Source organism: Crotalus tigris, unplaced genomic scaffold, assembly GCF_016545835.1.
Source record: "Crotalus tigris isolate CLP2741 ecotype Arizona unplaced genomic scaffold, ASM1654583v1 scf7180000018202.2534663867:1097284, whole genome shotgun sequence".
Classification (NCBI taxonomy): domain Eukaryota; kingdom Metazoa; phylum Chordata; class Lepidosauria; order Squamata; family Viperidae; genus Crotalus; species Crotalus tigris.
The window spans coordinates 430,095-455,955 of record NW_024096880.1 but is presented as its reverse complement, the minus strand read 5'-3'; the positions used below and the strand labels follow the sequence as shown (position 1 = coordinate 455,955).

Below are 25,861 nucleotides of genomic sequence, written 5' to 3'. Positions count from 1 at the left end.
ATATAAATATCTCCTTTGACTTCCATTTTAGGATCACAACCATACAAACTAATGAGTTCAAAATCAGATCTTTTTCCAATTCTTCCAGTATTTTGTAAAGTTCAAATAGATAATCTGAACAGCTTTGCATGTTTGAATTCTGCCAGTATAGATTCTAATGCAATAAGGTTGGCTACAATCCTATTGGCCTTCCAGAAGTTCCTTAAAACATGTTTCTATATCTGGTTTGAGGGATCCTTGATGGAGGGAGAACCTACTAGATGGCTTTAGGATAGTTAATTGAACACAATCTCTTGTATGTGTTCCTGCCATACAGCTTTTTTAATCTTTTATCTTACCAATTTAAATTATGTTTTTAATTGTTTTTACTTCTATGTGTGATATAGACAGACAGATTCCTTGGACAGCAAAGGTGACCCATAAGTAAGCACTAGAGCGCATTACCTCAGATATGTCACTGGAAGGACAAAACCGTGTCTCACTTATCTTGGCCATGTCATGCAGGGGAATTCACTGGAGAAAGCAAGTTTTGTTGGGAAGAGGTAGCAATAAAAGGAATCCAGACCACCAAAGAACACAATGGCAGGACACCATCAAAGCTGACATCAGCCACAGCATAGAGAAACTCAAGCAGTGCAAAATCAAAAGATGTAGAGAGACCTGGCCCATAAAATCACCAAAGTTGGACATGATTGAATGGATAACATCTAGATAGATAGATAGATAGATAGATAGATAGATAGATAGATAGATAGATATAGAAAGACAGACAGACAGAGATTATTTTTCTTATAATCCACAGAGCTACTTGGGGGCAGGGGCATGTCTGAAAATATTTAGAAATAACTGCTCGGTAAAGGGGAAAAAAAGATCTTTTCCATCTGAAGCTGAGTCTTTATTCTCAACAAAAGCCATGAAGTTTGATTTCCAGTGATTTCCCTAACCCTTTTCAAAACCTAGCTGATTGCTTAGATCAATTACAGCTTTGTTAAGTATATAGGCAGACTGCCTAGCTTCCACTACATTTTCTACCTACCTAATGACTACTGTACTTTATTTCCCCAAGGGTTTATATGTGGGTTTGAATTCACAGTCTGGAGATGATTACAACACTCCCTGAGGTGATCCTGATTGCAGTCTGAAACTATTAGATCACTCAGCAAACCCTAATTTGAAAGTCTACTGCATTATCTTCTTCCAATTCTAGTTTAAGAACTCTGATCATCAGTATCCACCTCATTTCTCATTCTTGGCTCATGGAAAGTTTTAGAAGGCTCCTCTTCATCCCCATTAGTGAACTGCATAAAATCTCTGTGGTAAGTGATCCTGTAGATTTATTTATTAAACAGTTCTACAAATCCAATGTAACATTTTACACACTATATTCTATCTCTGGTTTGCAAGCTGCATTTACCAATTTGCTTCTGAATCAAATTCAAGGTGTTGGTATTGACTTTTAAATCACTTCATGGCATGGGACTGACATATTTGAAGGACTGCATTTCCCCAGATTCATCTGCCTGTCCTACCGGATCCAGCTAAGCAGGCCTGATGCAGGTTCCATCTTTAGTAGGTCCTAGGTGGCTGCAGATCTCTGGAGTGGTAGAGTGGTGGAACCTCTTCTCTACTGAGTGGAGGTTGGCTTCATCACTTCCAAGCTTGTGGAAATCCCTCAAGACCTGGTTGTGTTGGTAGACCTGAGTACCCCAGACGATGGGTGAGCTAGTGAGGTGGCTCTGTTATATTAACATATCTTCACCTTCTTTTTAGTTTAGCTCAGTTTTTAATACAGGTAGTCCTTGACTTAACAACAGTTCATTTAGTGATTGTACCAACACCATGGAAAAAAGTGACTCATGACCGTTTTTCACACTTATGACCATTGCAGCATCCTTGTGATCCAACTGTTCTGGAGTCATGTGATCCCCTTTTGCGACCTTCTAACAAGCAAAGTCAATGGGGAAGTCACATTCACTTAACAACTATGTTACTAATTTAACAAGTGCAGTGATTCATTTATCAACTCTGGCAGAAAGGTCATAAAATGGAACAAAACTCACTTAAATGTTTTGCTTAGCAACAGAGATTTTGGACTCAATTGTGGTAGTAAGTCCAGGACTACCTGAAGTTTTTGATGTTTTAATTGTTAAATGGTTTTTAAGTATTAACTCGTAAGCTGCTTGTTCTGTGAGATGGGCAACTATTAAATAAATAAATTAGACCTTTATTCTCAATAGAAATGGTTTATTACTGTCAATCTCCATTGCCTAAGCTGTCCTAAATACAGGAACCATTACATAAAGCCTAACTGCAGCACAAGGATATTTTATCTTAATGATAATTTCTATGCCAAATTCACTTGGCTGAAATATTTGAAAAATATTTATATTTTAGTCTAAATATTTTATCCGTAACCATGTACAGATTTATGAAATGAAAATCACACCATGCACGGGATGAAATGGGATGTATAATCTGTACCTCGTACCACAATATCTCTTAATCCTTGAAGGGCCAAAGGGCCCCTTTCTATTTTTGCTGCAACAGTCAAAGCATAGCTCCACTTATGGCATAATTCCTGACCAAGTAATGATTTCCCCAAATCATAGATCATCCTTACCCAAACAAGCTTTCCCCAAGCTGGTTCCTCCAATTCCCACTTCTAGTGTTTTCTTTTCCTTTTGCATTTTGTTTACAAAAAAAAAATATGTTACCATGGCTTGAAAATATTTTTGGATTAGATAAAACGTTTGATTAATGCAATGACTTCATCAGTTCCGTCGAGATAGGAATTTATTTTTGGATTTAAAGAGCTAATAATACCGTCAGCTCCCCTCCGCCCCCATCCCTTTGCTCTGAATGAATGAACGTGGCTGCTTCAGCACAATGTCTCCCGGCCTCCCTGGGAAAGGCGAAATAGGGATGCGGGACTTTCGGCCTCCGTGTTCAGACACCACGTGAAACAGATGTGACAGACGCCTTCCCCAGCTGGAACGCAGCACCACCCCGCCCTTTGCTCATAGCAAGCCTAAGGACCTGAGGCGAGTGATTCGCTTCTTATTGGCTGAAAAAGTTAGAGCCGCTCGCCCGATTGGCTGCGGCGCTGTAAGAAGGAGTTGTGGACTCCAATTATAAAGGGACTTCGCTCAGGCGGCGAGGAGATTAGCGCTCCGGATCAGAAAGTGGAATTCGTGGTACTTGCTGAGTCCTGAGTCCTCCTGACACCCGCCAACAGAGAAGTCGCTTCGCGTTTCTCCCAGTTAATCGCTGCAGCGAGGTGCTTTTGCTGGCGGCGGTTGGATTCGGCTGGAGGGAGGAAGGAAGGAAGGGAAGCGGAAACATGGACCTGAGTTCAGGGATTCAAAAAGTAGGTACCTTGCCCCATTTCTTCTCTTCCCCCCCCCCCTCTGCAGGGGGAGCCTTAGTTTTTCTTTCGTTCTCCCTCAAAGTTTTAAAGCACGTCTCGACCAGGGAAGCTGCCTTTTTTAATATAGGAGTACCTGTTCAAGTGCAGGAAAACCTCATTGCGCTCAATGGGCATTCTTTTTGAGCCGGCATCTGTAAAACGGCGCAGCTGGACCTTTCCTGGGAGCTACTGCTGTTATCTGACGTGAGAGGTCTAAAGAGTCCTTTCCGTTGTGGCGGTTTGGATAATCTTGTAGGTAGACTAATGCCTAGATTTTATCTAGGTAATTCAACGTAGGTAACCGTGGCAGCTGGTGTGTACACTGCCAGTCTTTTCTTCGAGTTATGTCTTTAAAGCAGCTGCCTAAGTTTGTTAATGTTGTAACTCATAATGTAGCCCATGAGTAGATGGAACTTGCTAGTCTCTTAACTATGAAGTCCTAGGATTTTGACCTGGTTCCTGGACTCCCAGAGTGAGTGCAAGGAGGGTTACAAACTGTATCATGCTAACAAGGACTTTGGATTATTTCAACATTTTATAGTCTGTTTTCCTTTATTACTTATATGGGGAATAGGAAGCCATGAATTAAACATATGGCACAATTATGTATACCCATATATTCACTTTACTTTCCCTTTATGCAATAATCTGTAGGGAAATTCTGCAGGAATGGGCTGCTGTCCTGTTTGCCCTTTAAGTAAACCTCAAACCTTTGATCTTACTATGCTAATTATGGCTTAATTTCCAGGAAATGCAAACACAGGATTTAAGTTTTACACAGGATCATTTTGAAACATATGAAAGGATATACATCTCCATTGCTGTGCTTCCTACTTCCTTTTCCTGAGAAACTGTTCATTTAACCCAGTTGATGTGTAGACTCTGTTGTTTCTCTGTGTCATAGAATATATGTGGATATATGCAAATTTTTTGTCATATTTATGTAGTGTATATTGGAGGCGGTGACCCTTTGAGAGCTGTATGCAATGACATTTCATGTTAAGGTATGCTGATTAGTGTACATTTAAAGTGACAATGTTATTCTATTCTATTCACTATTCGGTATCGGGAGTAAGAGGGCCTTGACCCCCACAATTCACTTTTTGTAGCCACACCCAATATAAAGCTGTCGGAGAGGGACAGAAAAAAGTGTGGGAATGGGAGAAAGTGAAGTGATGGGTGGTGAAAGGAAGAAGTTGAATGAGGAGGTAGAATTGGAACAGTGGAATGACTGGTATGGGGTCAAATCCAGCAGTTGAACAGGGTATGTGGTGAGAGAAATAAAAGGGTGGGTGGTGAGCAATGGCAATGTAATGATCAAACAAGGGAAGTTTTAGCCAACAGCCCAAAATAGACAATAGGCTGGTTTGTCTAGCCTGCTCTCCAGAAGATGTTTGAGCATGCAAAGCTGGCACTCAATATACCAAAATGAGAATGAACTGTAACTTTTGAATCTCTCAAGCAGACTGTAAAAGTCAATCCAGCTGAACGCTTTTCTACCAGGAGTTTAAAAAGTCACTGCAAAAGAGGAATTTACTTCCACATAAGTGTGCTTTCTAAAAATTTAGTCCCAAAGCAAAATGACTGGGGAGAAGCCTTCCAACTTTTCTCCAATGGAGAAAAAAAAAAAATAAGTAGAGTGAATTTGGTACTCAGAGGAGTCCCAACTTTGCAAGCCATTGCAAATAATTTTCCCCAGATTTCAGTCCAAAAGTATAGAGCTTGCACTCAAAGGCAGTAACGGAAGTCCAGAATACAAACTTGTGAAGGTAAAGTAAATAAAAATGTAGAGTTAGGCTTAGGCTTATAGTGATAGATGTGAATAAAGATAGAACTAGACAATACAAGAGAAGAAACAAGTTTCCTTGCTAAATCCAAGACTCCTTCTGATATAATAAAACAGAGCAAATGCAATACACTTCGTCTCTGTGGTTTGTGCCAACTCAACAGAGTTCTTGCAAATGGTGTTAGTATTAAGAATAGGAATGTGTGCAGGAAAAAAAGGAACTCAGTCTACCAGAAGAAGTAGCATTTCATCACTTTAGTTGGGAAAAATACAGAAAAAGGTGCCTAAAATAGTGAAAAGTATGTACAGGCGTTATTTACAATATTCTTGTTAAATATAATTACCACAAACTGATGCAAGAGGAAGGAAGAATAAAAGGTGCAGAACAAAAGAAAAAGAGGAAAGTGGAGAAATAGAACAGAAAGAAAAAAAATAAGAATGCAGTATCTTTCATACACTTTATACAAATATAAACCAGTTTAAATTTTAGTAACTATCACCTTTTCTTAAAATAGAATAAATGATGTCTTCTTACCATATCTCTTATGAATAAACAAATCCCTAAAGCATCATTTCACCATCAGTGATGTCAACAAAAATCCATTAAGAGTTACCAGAAATAACATATCTATTTTAAACTTGATCAAATAAACCAACTTTGTGTTCCTTCCTTTTTCTGTTAACAATCTTAAATTTTAGTCACTTCAAATAATATTGTAGAACTTGATTTCTTTCCATTTTTTAAACTTTAGCAAGCTGCATTTATAAATGCCATATAGGAAAATTGTCCAGGCTACTCTTTTGATTTGTTATTTAAATTGTGTCTTTTAATTATTAAAACATCAGCCAGTTTTCTTTTTTATGTCCTATATAACACCTTTTTCCTTGTCATTCATGTAGCAAACTCCTTTCAACTCAGTCTCTTTCTTGTCAGAATTTGCTTCTCTTCCATAACATCTTTTAGACAGAGGTTACATATAAAGGCAGACATTTCTAAAATTAATTCCTGGATCCATTGATCAAAAACATCCTTTAATATGTCCAATATTAAAGTATTTTACTTCATTCTGTAATTGTGAATGCAACTGTTCTCTTTAATTGTAATCTTTTGTTCTTTCTAATGAACTAATTGTTAAAATCTTTTTCTTTTTTTAAAAAATGCATTTTCTCCGCAGGAATGATTAATTCCCAAATCTTATTTGAAATTTATTTTGACTATTCATCAATTTATAACTTTCTAAAATCAAAAGTTTTAATCATTTCTCTGTTTATTAAAAAAAAGTTCTAAGATAATCCATTAGACACCATTATTTTGCAATTTCCTCACAAGCAGCTGGATGGAACATTTGTGGGCAATCTCAAGTTCTCTCCTTGTCCTGAGAAGGGTTATCAGAGAGCCAGCCTACTTGTCTGCTCTTTATTCTGCAATCATTGGCTCTTCTCTTTGTAGAACTGTCTTCAGTCTGCCATTTCTTCCCAGAAGTCCACAAATTTAGAGGCATTATTTATAATAATCAAAAGAGTGATTTCAACTGTAACTGGCTAAAATATATGAGCATAGCCAGAGTAACTCCCTGTTTGAAGGATGACAATATGCATCAGCCGCTTTGCATTTGTTATCCGTAAGTGTAAGGGGTGGAGAAAATAAGAGTTTATGAAATAATAAAATATTAAATCAACATTTTTTTCAAGATTATATCTACACTCTTAGGAAGAAGATTGAATGGGTTTAACTCTCGGACCTATGGAAAAAATGGCTGAAGCCAGGTAAAGGCACCCAGGAGAAGGCTGTAGAAGAATAGTTTACACAAATACTGCCAGGTCCAGTATACTTTTGAATGCAAAAACATTACCCCAAAACAGATACAGAAGTAGTTTCCAGTAATTTCCTTACAATTGCTGAGGATGATTTACTGCTGGGAAAGCTAAGCAGGTACAAATGGAGGGGGCAGAAAATTCTAGTGAAACCAAAAAGGGTATTCTAGCTCAGAAAAGAAGATCCCTACCAGGGACAGCAAAATCTAGATTTCAGCAGGGGATAACTCCTGATGCAATATGGAAAAGAAAACCACCTGGTGAAATCTGCAACTCCCATAGTCACTTTTCAGTGGTCCTCCTGAAACGATCAGTGTGGAAGAGAGTCTAGTACAGGAGTAGGCAACCTTGGCTCTTTTATGACTCGTGGACTTCAACTCCCAGAATTCCTGAGCCAGCATGGCTGGCTCAGAATTCTGGGAGTTGAAGTCCACGAGTCATAAAAGAGCCAAGGTTGCCTACCCCTGGTCTAGTATAATATGTGACAATTAATGGGGAGGAAGTGAAATGACTTTTTGACCCAGGGACTATAGGATATGCTCTTTTGTCCTCAGGCTGAGAAAAAAAACACTCCTCTAGGAAAGGAGCTGTTCACCAATGAAGGCAACAGTAGAGGTAAGGGTTCAAGTCAGAGAATCATATGAACAGAGCTATCCAAATTCCCTGGGAATTTACATAGTAATAAATATTGACTTCATAGCCTGCTGGAAGTTGCTAAGTGGAAAGAAGCTCCTGTAATAAAAACAGCTGCCATAATGTCCAGAATAGCTGAAAAGAGACAGGAAAAAGAAACTATAAGAGGATGAGAAGACTGATGTCCAAACTACCCCCTCTGTATTAAAAGGAATAAACTCATGAAGTGATTTTAAGTAGTAATTTACAGCTTTGAGTAAAAAGAACTAGGCACCAAATTGGTTTCTTACATTTTTCCCCATCAACACGTGAAAGAAATTTGAGAAAGACAAAACGCTGTATTAAAAACAAAGTATTTTAATGGTTTGGTTTAAGCCTTTTCATATAAACATGATTAATTCATAGGCTAGAGAAAAGGAAAATGGGGTCATTATCTTGATCTACCTTTAAAGGTCTTCAAAAAACATGTTTTGATTTCATAATAGAAAGCCTTATTCTGTACTGTTTGGATTGAGTTCTGCGTTTTCTCAGTGCGGTTTCACATTTATTGTATCTTTTATTTATTTTACAAGCCTTATACACCACTCCAATTGAAACCAACACCAAATGTTTTACATACTTAAATATCTAAAAAGGATTAAACAATGGAAGACAAACAAACAAACAAACAAACAAAAACCCAATATAATCATCTTGAACGAGGACATTATCAAATCAGAAACTTTATACCCAGTTACATATTTTCTTAGGTTTAGGCTTGTTGTAGAAAGCAAAAGTGAACCATTTGGAGTGTTTTCCCTACAAAATCTGATCACTTTTCCCTCCCATTGAAAGTTGTTAGGAAATTTATTTATAAAACAAAAGAAAAAATGGCTATTTAATATATACATGTATATTTAGCAATTTTTTCAAGATACATAAATTGTATTTTCCTTAGTGAAATAATAAGTGCTAGGATTGCACCTGATAATTTTACTGAACTGTGTATTGCTAGGTCTGTAAAACCTTCGGTGACTACAGGACCTTTTTTATTTTTGGCACAATTGTCTAAGCATAGCTACACTTATGGACATAATTCTGGCCAAGTATTTTAATGATTTCCCCAAATCATAGATCATCCTTAGCCAAACTAGGTTTACTCATGCTAGTTCCTCCAGTTCCTACCTTTACTTCTTTTCTTTTCTCTTTTCTTCTGGAGGAAACCCCAAAAATGTTACCATGGTTTCATTTTTAAAAAAATTAGATAAAATATTTGATTAAGGCAATGACTTCATCTGTTCCACCCAGATAGTAATTTATTTTTTGAGCCAAAGATCTAATGTTTCCGGCTTCCCGTCCACCCACTTCCCCTTGGTCTTAATGAATGAAGTTGGCTGTTTCAGCACATTTATCAGCCATGCTGTGAAAGGTGAAATAGGGATGTAGGAGTTTCAACCTCCATATTCAGACACCATGTGAGACAGATTTTATTTATTAAAGTTATATGCTACCTATCTCACTGACAAAATAACTCTAGAAGGCAGATGCAGTAAATGTGTTCCCCATCTGGAACATACATGACCCTGCCACCTGCTCAGAAGGTTAAAGCAAGCCTAATAACTTGAGGGGATGATTTGCTTGTCATCGGCTGAAAAAGTTAGATCCACTCATCTGATTGGCTGTGGAGCTGTGAGAAGGAGTTCTGGCCTCGAATTAAAAGGAGTCCACTCAGGCATCGTAAAAGTCATTGGTCTGGATAAGAAAACAATGTTTGTAATACTTTTCTTCCAGCACCCACAACAAAGAAGTCGCTTCATGTGTTGAAAGTGGCTGAACAAGAAAGGGAAACAAAAACAGGGTTCTGAGTTCAAGGATTCAAAATGTGGGTCCCCTGTTCCATTTCTTCTTCTTCTCTCCTTCCAAGGAAGCCTTAGTTTCTCTTTCATTCTCCCTCAAAGCCTTTTTGTCCTTGGAACCTGCCCTTTTATATATACTTATGATTTCATAACTACACCTGGAATTTTGGTTATAAATCATTGTGATTGTACACTAAATCACCATATGCCTGGATTCTATTCTACAGCCATTTTTACAATAGTCATTAAGTTAATCACATAGTCATAAGTCCAAATCCAGCTTATCCAATGGGGGGTTTTGCCAGCAAGCAGCAAAATAGTCATAAAACATGATCACATGATCTTGAGTCATAAATGTAATCTAGTTGTCAAGTGTCCAAAAAGCAGTCACATGACCATGGGTGCGGTATGGTAGTTGTAACTTCAAGGACAAGCTGTAACTATTTTTTTCAGTCTGTCATAACTTCAAATGGTCATATGCAACTGGTTGTAAGTCAAGCATTGATGTTTGGACATTATGTAACTTAGCAAATTTACATAGAATATAAAAAGTGTTGATATTTGGAGAAGATGTAACTTAGATGGCATATTTATATAGCAACTATACAGGAAGAGTTTAAGTCCTTGGTTTTAACAACATAATTTCATATTTCTTCAATTGATAGAACTTTTTACATTTGTCTAGTACTGTTTTGGAAAGTGGGCATCTTATATATCTGATATTTAGAGGGGGGACAATACAAGGTCATCAGTGTGGAAAATAGAACTAATGTAACCAAAGTGGAAGCTAAGTTGGAATTTTGCTTCCAAAGAGATGGTGATGATGCCATAAAATACTGTCTAGAATGTAAATGTAATAGGAGTGTACAACCTTCTTTATCCAAATAAAATGAGAGGCATCCTAAACATCAAATGGCTAGAAAACAGTAATGGGAGTACTCGTAGTGTTGAGTTAAAATAACCTGGACTCCACCATAATGGAATGAGGAGCATGGTGAGAGTTGGCTCAATACACTTGTCATAGGGAGTTCTAAAGCCACTATCCTAATAGTCAGACTTCAAATGATTATGCCATAAAATCAGTTCCACAGCTGGTCTTGTGTTCCATCTTGGACTCATAAATTCAGGCTGTGGCTAGGTTTATATAACACAGTGGGCTAAAATGGCCAGTTTGTGACTCAATGTGTTGTATAGAACCATGCAATTAGGATAATTCAGTGAACCAGGAGTAGGTAACCTGGATTAGCCTGTTGTGCAAACAGAATTTTGAACTCAGTTTATGAGCTTACAAATTGTAATACTTTCAAGGATAATGTGGTGTGATCTCTATGCAGCTAGCTTTTGAAATAGGCTAATTACATGGCTGTTCCTCACGTCAGCATAACTTTATGGGTGAATTTAGTGGTGGAAAGGTTGGCCTATTCCAGCACAGGAACATTAATATGTATGTCCTGGAATGGACAAATCAGATGCTCATCTTCCCTCTCAATCCTTTTACTTCGTTCTAATGCTGATTATTGCACCACTATCAATTTGCTTCCCTAGGAATATAAAATAGTTTGCAACTATACCCTGCTTGTACCCTGTTTGCATCTTAAAACAGAATTGGTGTGAATCAGTAGATACTGATTCTATGTGTCTGGTATGGTTTAGGGTCTCTTGCTTGAGCAGGGGGTTGGACTAGAAGATTTCCAAGGTTCCTTCCAACACTGTTGTTCTGTTATTCAGTAACAAAAGAGATTGGAGCTTCTTAAATTGTTACTGCAGGAATAGCTACAGAGGAATGCTATCAATGGCAGCTTCCAGCTATATAGTGTGCTAAAGCAGGTACTGAGGGACATGCCAACTTTAGTGGTGAAATTTTCTGTGTGAATCAAATGTAATAAAAGTTGGCTTTGCTGCAAATGCCATAGAATAAAGCTCTCTGGAGTGATTAGTCTAATCGTCAAAATTGGGTGTTTTGTCTCATATGTGCTTATTAGCTGAGGTTGTTGGCTACATTGGAAAGCTGCGATGAGCCCTCGTTCCAGAGAATCGCCTGGGCTCCTAACGCAGCGGAGGGTGTTTGGATGGTCAGCTGGGAGGCACTGAGACTGGCCTAGGCCCGATAAGGCCTTCAGTCCTTGGTGAAGTTTCAGAGCTTCCGGAGCTGCAGTCAGTTGTAAAAGTCAGACTAGAGCTTGGCTCTGTTAGCAGCAATTCAAGGAAGCTCTCAGAAGAGGAGAGGAAAAAAAGGGTCTATGGATGCCCAGCCTGTCACCCCGGCCGGGCAGTCAGGTGAGGATGATTCCAATCGCTGGAAATCTTCTTTATATTATGAAATTAATTAATGAAATCAATTAAATAATGAAAAATGAGTAGTTAGAGCTAGGCTAACAGAATAAGAAAAAGGGAAAATACACAGTCTTCTGCTCCAGGAGCGAAGAAAAAACACGTCTTAGAGCAAAGAGACTAAGTCTAAAACTGGGGTGCAGTTGGCACAGAGGTGGCGGTACTAAATTTCAGACTTAGTCTAATTGGAGCAGATAGATTAAGACAACCCATCCGTGGGTTCTCCATCCAATCATGCTGGAGAAAGTCAAATACACATTCTGGATGAAGACAGTGCAAATCATTTCATTAATACTGCTAAGAATATTGCATGATTTTTTGACTCCTCAATTGCAGGAGTCAAGATTAATTTGAGAGTGTTTTTACCTTTTTTTAGAGATCTGAAGAACATTAAGCACTATAAATAAGTATGACAGGAGACAGAGTAAAATAATGTGGACTTCACCACAATGAATGAGACACATAGATATGAGGCGTTCCAAAGTCAATGTGACACCTAACGTTTCAATAGAGACAGTTGACAGAAATTTCATATCTAAGATCTGGATTATGAGAAGGAAGAAGAACAACATAGATCTCTTTAGCCTTCAAGAGAGTTTTAAATTCTGTCTGCTTCCTCCATCACTGCCAGCACCATCCCATTCTAGTCTTAGTGCTTGAACTTTTTTTTTTTTTTTTTGCTTACTCTTCTTGGGAGGGAAGGTTCTTAAATTGAGGAAGGTGATAGTCCTGTCAGGTAAATGTTCATCAAACATAATAGTTCTCACATAGACTGAGCACCAACAGTTATGGTCATAGCTATCTTCAGGAATAAAGTTGGGGTTAGGTGTCTTGTATAAACATGATGCCCAATTCCAGATTAGTAGATGGAACTGCATTATTTCAAAGACATTTGGGATTTCCTTTGTCCCCCACAAGGTACTAATTGCCTTTTTCCCTCTTGTGGACTCTTTTCTTTACCCTGGAGTAAAACAAATAAAGCACAATTTGAAGTCCACGTGTAACAGCCCCTTTATCAAATAACATAGCAATGTTTAAATTTAACTAACCCAGTAAGAGAAGACCGAACTACAAATGGAAGCAAAAATAATAATATTTGGCCATATGTGCCTTAAACCTCTACAGGCACATAGTGTTTGGGTAGGTGTTAGAGATGTGCAGAAGGCCAAGAAGATATGTTTTATTTCAATGCTTGTATGGTTGAGCAGTTTTCAGGTTTAGCACATTTCTAAGGATTTTTTTTTTTAAGTTTGGAAAAATATTTCTTAGTTTATTCTTGTAGTAATGCTCAAGTCAGTTGTGCTAAATAATTCCAAGATATTTTGCAGCATTTTGTTCTCCTGTCCCTCAGTTTTAGAAGACTTGAAGTGTTGTTATAGGAAGCATTTGTCGCTTTGATTTCCTTAGTGCTTGTGGGATTACCGCTTCACTACTTCAAAAACACCCAGATCAGTGAGAAAATTTAAAATAACCTGGTATTCCTAATTTGAGCATTCAGTGAAGTAAAGCAATTCCCAGCCTTTGTATACATTTGGGGAAGGGAAAATCTCCATACTGGTTGACTTCTGCTTAAGGCAATCATTTGTTTTGCTTAGTTTTAATTATGAACATCCAATCTCTGATAAAAAATCTGAGATTGACTCTTTTAGTACCTGCTATTAAAAAGAAGTAAACTTTAAATTTTGAGACCACTTCTCCTCTCCAAAAGAACAAGATCAAATAAAATCATAAACAGAAAAATCCCTTATGCTGTCAACTTCCCTTTTTTTCTCATCTAGGGGTTGTCTACTGCCACTAAATTGTATGGAAGATAGAATCATGTGCATTTATGCATATTTATATTATAGATAAATGTACAGACCAGGGATCATATTAAAAAAAAATCCACAGGACCAAAGAAATAAGGTACTCTACATAGGAATGCATTGGGATTTTTTTAAACATCTGCAGACTCCAGGCACATCTGGCCCAATTTTCAAGTCAATGTTTCTTCACTCCTGTAATAAATTTTGTTCTGTTCAGTTTTCAAAGAGTTACATCCAGACTAATTGACAAAGTCTATATTATTTCTTTCCAAGATTCTGTTGGCTTGGAAGGTAATAAAATAATTAACAGTTTGTAACCACTGATTAAAATAAACTGCCTTGAAGTTAAGACATCCTTTTATAAAAGCATTTGATCTCTCCATATGGGTACATACAACCCATGGGTAGATACAACCATTCTGTTTTACATAAAAGTACTCTCTTACATAGGCAAAGATATGTGTATACACACAGAGAGAGGTTGTATTCAGCAAGTGTGCACTAATATATACTTACTCTACAGTAAAGCCTAATGTAGTTCATGCTTCTTATCCCAGGTAGGTATGATTAATTTGGCTAGGAAATGGCTGCTTCCTCAAATGTAAATTGGCTGGAAATCAGGAAAGAAATCTTTAGAGAACCAAGCTGTTTCTTCTTTCTCTGTCCCAGGAGACTCTTCATGATCAGGGATTCTGATTTTCCATTCATATGTAAAATTTCCATTGACTAGAGACTTGCTATGCAAATAATCATCTACTTCAAATGAAAGGCAACATAAAAAGGAAGGCTAGAATTTTTAAACCACCATTTTATCCATCTTAGAGGTCCACTTTCTGTTTGCTTTTATTATTTGCAATCCCTGCCCATTTGCTTCCTTTCAATTTCCTGTTACTCTAGACTCAACAAATGAAAGACAACCTGCTCCCTGTTCAAATGTGCAGGTAATGATTTGTGTGTGGGGGGGAGGGAGGAACTTAAACATCCCTCCTACTTAATGTCAAAGATTATGTAGAGAATATACAGGGTGATTTGCTGACCATCCTCTCTCACTTTGGTTTGTTTTGAAACCAAAATTTGGGGGAAGGGAAGAATACTGATGTGTGAAGCAAAGAGGGAGATAATGGTATCATATTGTAATATTCTTATCTATTATTTCTGGGCAAGAATAAAGGTAGTGTTTATGTTTATGTTGTGGTAAGACAGCACCCTCCCAGAGAAGGAAATATTTTGGGGAAATATTAAAAAGGTAAAATATTGTATTTCCCCAAAGGAACTTAAAGGCAGAAACCACCACTACCCAAGTCTCTCTGCCCCAAGCAGAAACCAGCTCTGTAGAATGCAGATCTAATAATCCTTTCAGAAAGACTGGCACCAGGAAGTTTAGAGCTGATGGGATTCGAAAGACAAAGATTCCTAGAACTAAAAACCCCTCACCCCAAAAATCCAACACAGGACATAGCCATCAGCCACAGCCTCAGGGAAGCAGGAAATGACCTTTAGGACATAATAGGATTAATCCACCACCATTAGAATACCAGGAGGGCATACTGAACCTCAGGTCAAAGTTCATGCCATAGGAACAATTCCAAACACAAAAGCCCAACGAAGTATAAAATCCCACCACTCCCAGCAACATGTGGTCAGCTTTCCCAGAGCCACATTTCTGTCTGGCTCTGCTCTTCAATAAACTACAACCTTCTTTCTAAAGCAGTCTCCATTTTGTTTATTCCCGGCTTGGACTGGACCGTGATGAAGATTTTTCTTTGAACAATGTGCATGGCCTATGCATTCAGAATAATAGGGCAATTAATATGATCTGCTTTTTTCTCTAACTATATTATGAAAGAAAAATATCATTGCAATACAAGATCTGATCTTTCTTAATGGTGAAAAAGAACAGCATTGTCTTCTCTATTCGTACCTTCCTGTGTCCGTAGACTTGAAAATATTATGAGACTGAAAAGCTTTCCTATCCTACCAGCTTTAGGTGAATTTCTTACTTCTTGTTTTGTCAGTTTGTTTTCTCATTTTTTGTTCTGTTCACTTTTGTTTCTGAAATACACAAATAGTCTGGGTTTCCCAGAGACTGTGGGAACATAAAATACACATATATGTTATTTTTCTTAGAATGTAAAATCTACATGTTCTTACTCTGATAAAAGCATTTCAGAAAAGAATTCTAGTGCAATAAATTTGTTTATATGCAACTTTGATTGCAGCTAGTTAATGAGCCAATTAGCAGTTCAAAATTTTGCTTAGCAGTGCCACATAGGTGTTTGGGGAAACCTGTGCATGCAGAATCTGGAATTCATTAAGACCATTTTCAAGGTCCTCATTTTCAGGGTCCTTATTTTTAAGCTTAAACATTATTGATATTTAAGCAGAAACAATATAAGTAAAACAAAACAAATGGATAGAATAGGATTCTTAATACTAGATTGATCTGATTTAAAAATCAAATAAAGAGCCTTAAAACAGAATTCAACATTTGTTGGTTTCTTCAGGGGAAGTATGTTTTTTTTCCTTCTTAAGAAAAACTCAAGATAATTGGTTTCAAAACTGGATTTAAAAAAAGTAAAATGTTGCCTTTTTTCCTTAAAGTGTACAGCTGAACAAACTGTAATTCTAACGTTAAATTGCTAAAGTACAACATAGCTGCTAAATGGCAGTGTAATGCATAAAATTTATCAATAAAAATGTAGTCATATAGTATATAGTAGAATAGAATAATTTGACCCCCTCTTTGTGGCAGCCCCTCAGATACTGGATAGCAGTATTCTAGTATCTGAGGGGCTGCCACAAACCAGAGGGGGTCAAATTATTCTCCAAATCACCAGAGGGCAGGACAAGAAACGATGGTTGGAAACTGATCAAAGACAGAAGCAGCCTAGAATTAAGGAGAGACTTCCTAACAGTGAGGACAATTAACCAGTGGAACAGCTTGCCTTCAGAAATCATGGGCACTCCATCACTGGAGGTTTTGAAGAAGAGCCTGGACAGTCACTTGTCTGAGATGGTATAGGGGGCTGGACTAGAAGACCCTCAAGGTACCTTCCAGCTCTATTCTATTCTATGTCAGAATAGAATGACAGAATTGGAAGGGATCTTGGAAGTCCTCTAGTCCAGTGGTTCTCAACCTTTCTAATGCCGTGACCCCATAATACAGTTCCCCATGTTGTGGTGACCCCCAAGTGGGTGTGGCCACCAATAAGAGGGAGTAGGACAGCTAGGGAAAAGGGAAAAAATGGCGGACAGCGTGGTTTGGCGACCCCCGTGAAATGGTCATTCGACCCCAAATGGGATCCCGACCCACAGGTTAAGAACCACTGCTCTAGTCCAACCCCTGCTCAGGCAGGAAACACTATGGTTGTCCACTCTCTTCCTAAAAAATGTCCAGTGTTGGAGCATTCACAAATTCTGGAGGCAAGTTGTTCCACTGACTAATTGTTCTCACTGTTAGTAAGTTTCTCCTTAGTTCTTGGTTGCTTCTGTCCTTGATTAGTTTCCATCCATTGCTTCTTGTCCTGCCTTTAGGTGCTTTGGAGAATAATTTGGGTCTCCCTCTTCTTTGTGGCAACCCCTGAGATTTTGGAACACTGCGATCATGTCATCCCTCATCCATCTCTTCATTAAACTAGGCATACCCAATTCCAGCAAGAATTCTTTATATCTTTTAGCCTCCAATCCCCTAATCATCTTTGTTACTCTTCTCCGCACTCTTTCTAGAGTCTCAAAAATAGTATTTTAGTATAGTACAGTCAGCAATGACTAGTGGTGTAAAATCCACAGAGACTCCTTTATCTTTTTTTACTTTCATTTTTAATAAAATATATACAGTTTAAAATACATATTTGTGATCAGCATATAGTTATATAATATGTTGTTGCTTTATACCAGACATGTCAAACACAAGGCCCAGGGGTCGGATGAAGTGAAGTGGTTTCATGTGGGCCGCGAAGCCATCCTGGAAACAGTGAGGGAATGGTCCCCTCTGTCTTGGCCCTGACCCAGGCTGGCTGGGAGCCAATGTACAATTTTGTGGTGGCCATCTATGCTGAAATGCATTCAGTCTTAGCTCCACAAAGCCATCTGGAAACAGTGAGGAACCAGCTCCTGCATGTTGGGGGCTGGGCGGCATTGTGCAGGTAACGTTCACTCTCATGCTGCTCATAGCATCCCCTCCCTCAGAACCAGACATGTGAAGTAGGTGAGGGCCATGTGCTGGCCACTTCCATGTGATGGTGCATTTCTTCATTCCTCACAAAGGGTGACACCTCCCCAGCTGCATTTCTTGCCTGTTTTTCTCCCTCCCTTATCTCAAATATTTTCCCACCACTCTGTACTTAGGAAGGAAGGAAAGAAGGAGAGGGAGGGTCTGAGGGAAGTCCTGTCCTGCTGCCCTTTCACCCTCCCCTTACCCCCTCCTCCTGGCCACCCCCTTCTGCCAGAGACCCTCAGATCTGTCCCACTCCTGCCCAGGCCCCCACAGGCACCCTTGACGTGAACGATGTAGAGCTGGCCATGCCCACCCAGTAGGCCACACCCACTCCATCCATGCCCACCCAGTAGGCCGCACCCACCCTGGCCACACACCCCCGCCCCCCCTGAGGGCAACCACAGTGCTGATGTGGCCCTCAATGAAATTGAGTTTGACACCCCTGCTTTATACTATAGGACCACAAACTTGGAAAAATTGGTTTCTTGCCAGTAAGCCTTCCTTCCAGTTGCCAGATGAAAGCAGCATTTACTGAAAAATGCATTAAATAGAGCTTTTCTTTCCGCCTTTTCAAAAAAGTGGGTTGTGCTAAGTTTTTAACCCTAAGTTAAAAGGCCAGCTATTAAATGTTTGGATTTGCTTATCACTTGAAATGATAAAACTAGCTATGCTTTATTTGGGTACCAGGTAGTCACCTCAAATACTGTGGAATAGAAAACTTAGATTTCAGTCTGGATGTATAGGGCTTTCATGAACCATTGTACTAAAAATGGCCTGATGCTTTCCAGCTGTTTTGAAGTTCAACTCATAGAATTTCCAGGCAATATGTTCACTTGAAGTTCTGGAAATTACAGATCTAATACATCTGGAAACCATGTTGGCGGAATGCTATATTGAACTAATATAACAGTAAAACTACACTTCTTATTAAAAGATGTATTTAGTAGCTGAATTTTTCATTATATGCAGGTGAATTCTTCAAAATTCAAGGCAAAGCAATTTGTTGAAGACAGAACTACAAATAATAATATCCTTCTCCAAAGTCTGGTACATAAGTTGAACTTGTGAGAAAAAGCCTTCACAGCCAGACTTTTAAAAACTATCATTTTATGGAATATATTAGTTATACATTACTCTTAATAAATGAAGCATTGTTAAGTAATCATTACAACCAGAACCTGGTGCAATATGCCTTCAAGGGGGGGGAAGTCAGAAATAAAATCACCTTGGGGAGGTAAAAGAGATGTTGTGAGCAAGCCGACTCTTTTACTATCTTGTATCACAAGCCAGATCATGTTTTCAAAATTCCAAATGTGTCCCCTGGCCTGAAATACTACATACAGCAACAAAAGAAGTTATTAGTGTAGAATTTCCTAATAGAAGCTAATGCAATTACAACTATCAACCAAGAAAAAGAAAGCATTCACTCTGTACAATTAGAATTCCCAAAAATAACAGAGCCTGCCTCACTAAAGTGTATTAAGAAAAGCAAAACCAATTGCTGCATGCATAGAAGCATTCACAGAAAAACTGGTAAGTTTTTCAAAACGGCACATATAACTTAAGAAATGAATTGCTACCGGACTTCCGGTGGTTAAAGCGGTGGAGATGGCGGCTACTTTGTAGCCATCCTCCTGAGAAGGTGTCAGATCCGCGGAGCACAGCGTTTACCAGCTGGCCCGCGGCTCGCAATCCCCTTCCCGGGCGAAGGGAAGGGGTAGAGATCGCATGAATAGAGGTAGAACCTCTTAACTCTCCCTGGATTTTTATTTTTAGGGGGGTAGAAAGAGGGTTCCCTCGGAGTTCATTGCCTTCTCCGCCTCTCAGCTGTCTTTGTTTCTTCGGAAACAAAGCGAGACGCCGCTACCATCTCCGTACTTAAAGAAACCGTGAGTAATCTTAAACCGGACAGAACTGTTTAAAGGATTTTATTTATAGTTTAGCTTTATTTTATTTTTTTTTAGTTTATTTAGTTTATTTAGTATCTGCTGATTTTTTTTTATTTTTTTGAGCTTTCTCTTTTTTTTCGGGCGGAAAAGTGAGAGTGAAAGTAAAATGGCGTTTTGAAAGTTTTTTTTCCTTTAAAAGACGGATCGGCTGAATTGTTGTTTAATACTGCTTTTTTTTTACTTTTTTTACTTTTTTATTCTTGGGGACTTTTAGATTGATCTTATTTTATTTTATTTTATCTTATTTTTAATTTTTTTTGGGATTATTTATTTTTATCGGTATTTTTAAGAAGAAAGGAAGATAAATTAAAATGGCTTCAAAACGACAACCAGCTACTGCAGCTTCTAAAGTAACTTCTTCTCCTGCTACTTCTACTGTGCAACAACAACTTAAAATAATACCCTCAGTGCAGCAACCTAAATCCACTCCACCTTCACCTCCCCCATCTGGCACATCAGCACAAGACATTAAAGAAATAATGGTAAGTGCTGTCTCACAGTTTAGGGAGGAAATGAAACAACTTTTGGACCAGAATAAATCTGAAACTAAGGAGGAAATGAAGAAAGAGATGAAGGAGCTTTTAGAACAGAATAATGCTATTTTGAGGGATGATATACTTCTAGCTCTATCTGGAATGGCCTCAGTGGTTGTGAAGCTGGACTCCAGAGTAGAGGAAATTGAAGAAACAGTTGAACTTTTGGATTATAAATTTCAAGATATGGAGAAAAAAGTGGAGACTTCACAAGATGATATTCTTATGTTCCAGTATAGACAGATGGAATATGCTTTGAGAATAAGGGGTCTGAAAGAAGATAAAACTCAAGATTTGATGGAAATGGTGATTAATGACTTGGCTGTTATTTTGAATATTGATAAAGAAGAGTTACGTGGGGATGTGGAAAGAATTTATAGAGTTAATTCTTGGATTGCAAAACAGAGGAATTTGCCTAGAGATGTGGTGATATATTTTGCTAAGAAGTCTTTGCGAAATCAGATTCTACAAACTTTTTATAATAAAAGATTTCAGATTGCTGCCCAAGATATTATTATTTTAAAGGAAATTCCACCTAAAATTTTAAGAAGCAGAAAAGATTTTGCTTTTTTAGTAAATGAACTTAAAGCAAGACAAATGCCATTTAGATGGGAGATTCCGATGGGCATTGTTTTGAGCCATGCGGGGACACGTTATAGACTTAATACAGTTGCTAAAGCTAAGGAATTTTATAAAACGGTCCTGGGAGCAGGCTCTCCTTTGCCCATGATGCATAAAGTCTTGAGTGACAAAGAGATGGAACAGAAATCTGAAGGTACAGGGATGATGACTGCTGGACAGGTGGTATGGATGTCTCAACCAGAGGTTAAAGAACAGAGAATGACCCGTGCAGCACATAAACGTAAAGAAAAAGAACAACAGAAAAAAGAAAAAGAAAAAGAAATTGAAGAATCTACTCAGCAAATTGCTTCAGTGCCGGTGGGAGGAGCAAGACCCAAAAGCTCTGCTACATATTCATCAGCAGCAGAATTTGAGCGGATCTTCTCCAGGCTGAAGGCCAAGGGAGATGGCAAAGCTCCTGTCCTGGAATGTTAATGGATTAAACATTCCTCAAAAGAGAAAAAAAATTTACCACTATTTGAAACAACATAACAATGATATTATTTGCTTGCAAGAAACTCATATTACAGCTAAAGATCAAAAATATTTAAATAATCCTCGCTTGGGATCTCATTTTGTATCTCCCGCCCCTGGGAAGAAAGGGGGTGTGGTAATCTATGTTAAACAGAATCTATCCGCTACCTTGTTAGAATCAGATCCTTACGGAAGATATGTTATGCTTGAACTTGGTTTATATGGCAAGAAAATTCTTATTGTGGGGTTGTATGCACCAAACCAGCAACAGGAGCAATTTTATAGGTTACTACATCAGAAAATAACTTTGTTGGACTATAGATCTGTGATTTTAATGGGAGACTGGAATGGTGTCTTAGATATACAAATGGACAAAAAAGGCTCTTCTACCTTTTTTAAACAGGCTAAATTACCTAAAGCCTTTTTTGATATGAAAGAAGATTGGGAATTGAGAGACTATTGGCGTGAACGTAATCAAGAAGAAAAGGATTTTACGTTTTTCTCAGATAGACACCAATCTTTCTCAAGAATTGATTTCTTTTTGATCACAACAGATTTATACAACAGGGTGAAGAATGTAAAAATTTTTCCTAGGACATTGTCCGATCATAGTCCAGTTTGGATGGAACTGTTTGTAGAGAAGGAAGATAGGAGATCCTGGAGGGTGAATGAGAATTTATTTAAACAAGAAAAAAATGTTCATAAATTAAAGGAATGTTTAAAGGAATATTTTACTTTAAATATGAACAAGGGAACATCAATGTCAATGGTCTGGGATGCAAGTAAAGCTTTTATGCGTGGTATTTTGATAAAAATGAATAATTTGCATAGACAGAAACAGACTCAGAAACGGAAAGACTTGGAAGAGGAGATTAAATTAAAAGAGAAACTTTTAATTTCAAATCCCTTAGATGAAAAGGTTAAAGGAGCTTTAAAATTGTTAAAAACACAATTTAACATGCTGATGGCTGATCAAGCTGCAACTAATTTGCTATTTATGAAACAAAATACATTTTGTAATGCTAATAAACCAGGGAGATGGTTGGCTTATCAGTTAAGAAAAAAACAGAAACAGAGGAATATAGATAAAATAAATTATAATGGTAAATTGGTTTATCAGAAAGAATTGATTAAGAAATCTTTTTTAGAATACTATCAAAAATTATATAAGGGTACTAATATTCAAATTACAGATATAAATAATTATTTAGGCAAAGTTAACTTTCCTAAATTAACAGAAGATCAGGAAAAAAAGATTAACGGTTTAATTACTAAGGAAGAAATTGTTACAGCTATTAAACAATTGAAATTGGGCAAAGCGCCGGGTACGGATGGGTTGACATCTATTTATTATAAAGCTTTAGTAGAAGAGATGACTCAACCGTTGTGTGAACTGTTTAATAATTTATTACAGGGGTTAGAGATCCCTCCATCCTGGCGTAATGCATTTATATCATTGATTCCAAAAGATAGTCAAGATCTTACTTTGCCTAAAAATTATAGGCCTATATCTCTTTTAAATGTGGATTACAAAATTTTTGCAAAAATTTTAGCTAACAGGCTTATGGGGATCTTGCAGCAGTTTATACATAGGGATCAATCGGGTTTTATAACTGGAAGGTATATGAAGAATAACGTTAGACAAATTATTAATTTATTAGAGTATTTAGAAAAGAATAACCAAGTCTCTGCAGGCCTGATATTTTTGGATGCTGAAAAAGCCTTTGATCAAGTGAATTGGCAGTTTATGCTGTGTTTAATCAAGGAGATGAATTTTGGACAAAATATATTACAAGTATTATCCAATATATATCAAAAACAGACTGCTCAAATTATTGTAAATGGGGGTTTGTCAGAGGCTTTTGTAATAGAAAAAGGAACAAGACAGGGATGCCCGTTGTCTCCGTTATTGTTTGTTTTAACACTGGAAATTTTGTTGATTAAAATTCGGGAGTCTCAAGAAATAAAAGGAATAGAAATTAATAAAAAAGAATATAAATTAAGAGCCTTTGCAGATGACTTGGTTGTTACTTTGTCTCAACCTGTTTCTTCGGTGGTGAAATTATTACAATTGATTCAACAATATGGACGTGTTTCTGGCTTTAAAATTAATAATAATAAGACCAAAATATTAGCTAAAAACATGACTAATGGTGATAAACAGGCTCTAGTTAACTTAACAGACTTTGAAATTGTTGATAAGGTAAAATATTTGGGGGTTACATTATCTGCTTCTAATGTAAAATTGTATAAAAATAATTATGAAAAGCTGTGGATGGAGGTACAGAAGGATTTAAAAAACTGGAATAATTTACAGTTATCCCTTATGGGCAGAATTGCAGTTATTAAAATGAATGTCCTGCCAAAGTTTATTTTTTTGTTTCAAATGTTACCTATCTTAAAGAACGAACGTAATTTAGATGAATGGCAAAAAGGTATTAATAAATTTGTTTGGGCAGGGAAAAAACCAAGGGTGAAACTTAAAATAATGCAAGATTTTCGTGAGAGAGGTGGACTCAAGGTACCAAATATGAAATTGTATTATGATGCTGTAGTATTGACATTGATTAGCGACTGGGTGAATTTAACAAATACAGAAATACTTCATTTGGAAGGCTGGGACCTATTTTTTGGATGGCATGCCTATTTAATATTTAATAAAAAAGTGGATTGGGTTTTTAAGTCTCATATTATAAGAAACTCTTTGCTAAGAGTGTGGAGAAAGTATTATAAAAGTGACTTCAAAATACCATTATGGGCTATACCTCGGCATGCCATAGAAGGTATAAGGAAAGGGGTAAATATGGACAAGGTCTCTTACGTACAGTTATTAAGATGGGATGGCCAAGACTGGCAGTTAAAATCTTTGGAAGAGTTAACACATGAAAACTTAACTTATTCATGGTTCCAATATAGACAAATAGTGGATAGATGGAAGATGGATTGTAAAATGGGCTGGCTTAGAGAAGATGAAATTTTTTTAAAACAAGTAAGAGATCAAAGGCCAACCCATATTAAGAGAGTTTATGGGGTTTTAGTGGAATTAGATTCAGAACTTGAACTAGTTAAAGATTGTATGATTAAATGGGCACAGAATATTGGTGAAACGATTTCAATGGATACTTGGGAACTTATTTGGATAAGAAATGTTAAATTCACACAAGCGCAAAATTTAAGAGAGAATTTTTATAAGATGTTTTATAGATGGCACCTTGACCCAAAGAAAATGTCCATTATGTACCCTAATCTACAGCCGAAATGCTGGAGATGTGGATATTTGGATGCTACTTATTACCATATTTGGTGGACGTGTAAGCATATAAAAGCTTTTTGGATTAAGATATGGTGGAATATTCAAAGAATTTTTAAAAGGAGGGTAAAATTTACTCCGCAATTATTTTTACTAGGTATTGTTATTGACTGTGATGCTAAGGAGGTTATATTGATGTTAAATTTGATTACAGCCGCTAGGTTGTTAATAGGACAATATTGGAAGAAGGAATCTTTGCCTACTTTACAAGAATGGTTTCATAAAGTTTCGTATTTGGCAGAAATGGCAAAGATTTCGGCTTTCTTAAAGGAGCAATCTCAAGAAAAATTTTTTGCGGTATGGGAAAAATGGATAAATTTTATACAATATAATTTGGATATGGAAAAATATTATTTAGCCTTTTTATAATTTGTAATGATTGTTTTTTCTTTCTTTCTTTCTTCTTTTTCTTTTTTTATATATATACATTTTTTATGTATTATTATTCATATATTTTTTTTTTATATATATATATGCTTTATTCTTCGTCTACTTTCTTCTTTCTTCTTTCTCTCTCTCTCTTCTCTTTTTATTTTTATTTTTTTTTTCTTTTTTAGTATATATTATTCATTTTAAGGTTTATGTTATGTATATTATTATTATATATATTATTACTGTGATTTTTATTATTATTATTAATTATTTTATAAATTGCAAATGTTATTTTTAAAATATTTGTTAAATAATCCTATATTCAGTTCTGGGAAGTCGGGGGGGGGGTGGGGTGGGGGGAGGGGGGGGTGGATTTTTATTTGTAAAACTTTTGAAAAATTTCAATAAAAAAAAAAAAAAAAAAAGAAATGAATTGCTACCAGCAAGTTGAAACCTATCCTGTATTAACTTTCTGTTTTCTGATTAGTGCCCAGGATCCTTTTTTCGAAATATCCATTTAAATCCAGTTACTGGAAAATTATCCCAGCTCTGTTTTTAAAAACTGCTTTTCTCCCTTATCATGAATTCACACATTGTAGTTGGAAAGGGCATCCTGCCATGTATTTGCTCTTAGAAGACCACAGTATTTGCAGAGATTCTTGCGTTGTTATGACTTTGTCACACTGGAGGACATTTGGCAGCTATCTGAGCTTTGGTTTTCTTGTGCTAGCAGTGAGCAGGAATGGCCAGAATTACTGTGGTAACCAGATAGTAG

General features: G+C 37.1%; 1 protein-coding gene across 1 annotated transcript in view; it reads left to right on the top strand.

The window, feature by feature from the left end:
* Positions 1 to 3,141: 3,141 nt before the first annotated feature.
* LMCD1 (LIM and cysteine rich domains 1) overlaps positions 3,142 to 25,861 on the top strand; it is a 75,744-nt gene continuing 53,024 nt past the window's right edge. Inside the window, exon 1 of the mRNA XM_039348916.1 lies at positions 3,142 to 3,367. Coding sequence (XP_039204850.1) covers positions 3,341 to 3,367 — 27 coding nt within the window. The 5' untranslated portion in view covers positions 3,142 to 3,340. The remainder of the gene's footprint in view (positions 3,368 to 25,861) is intronic.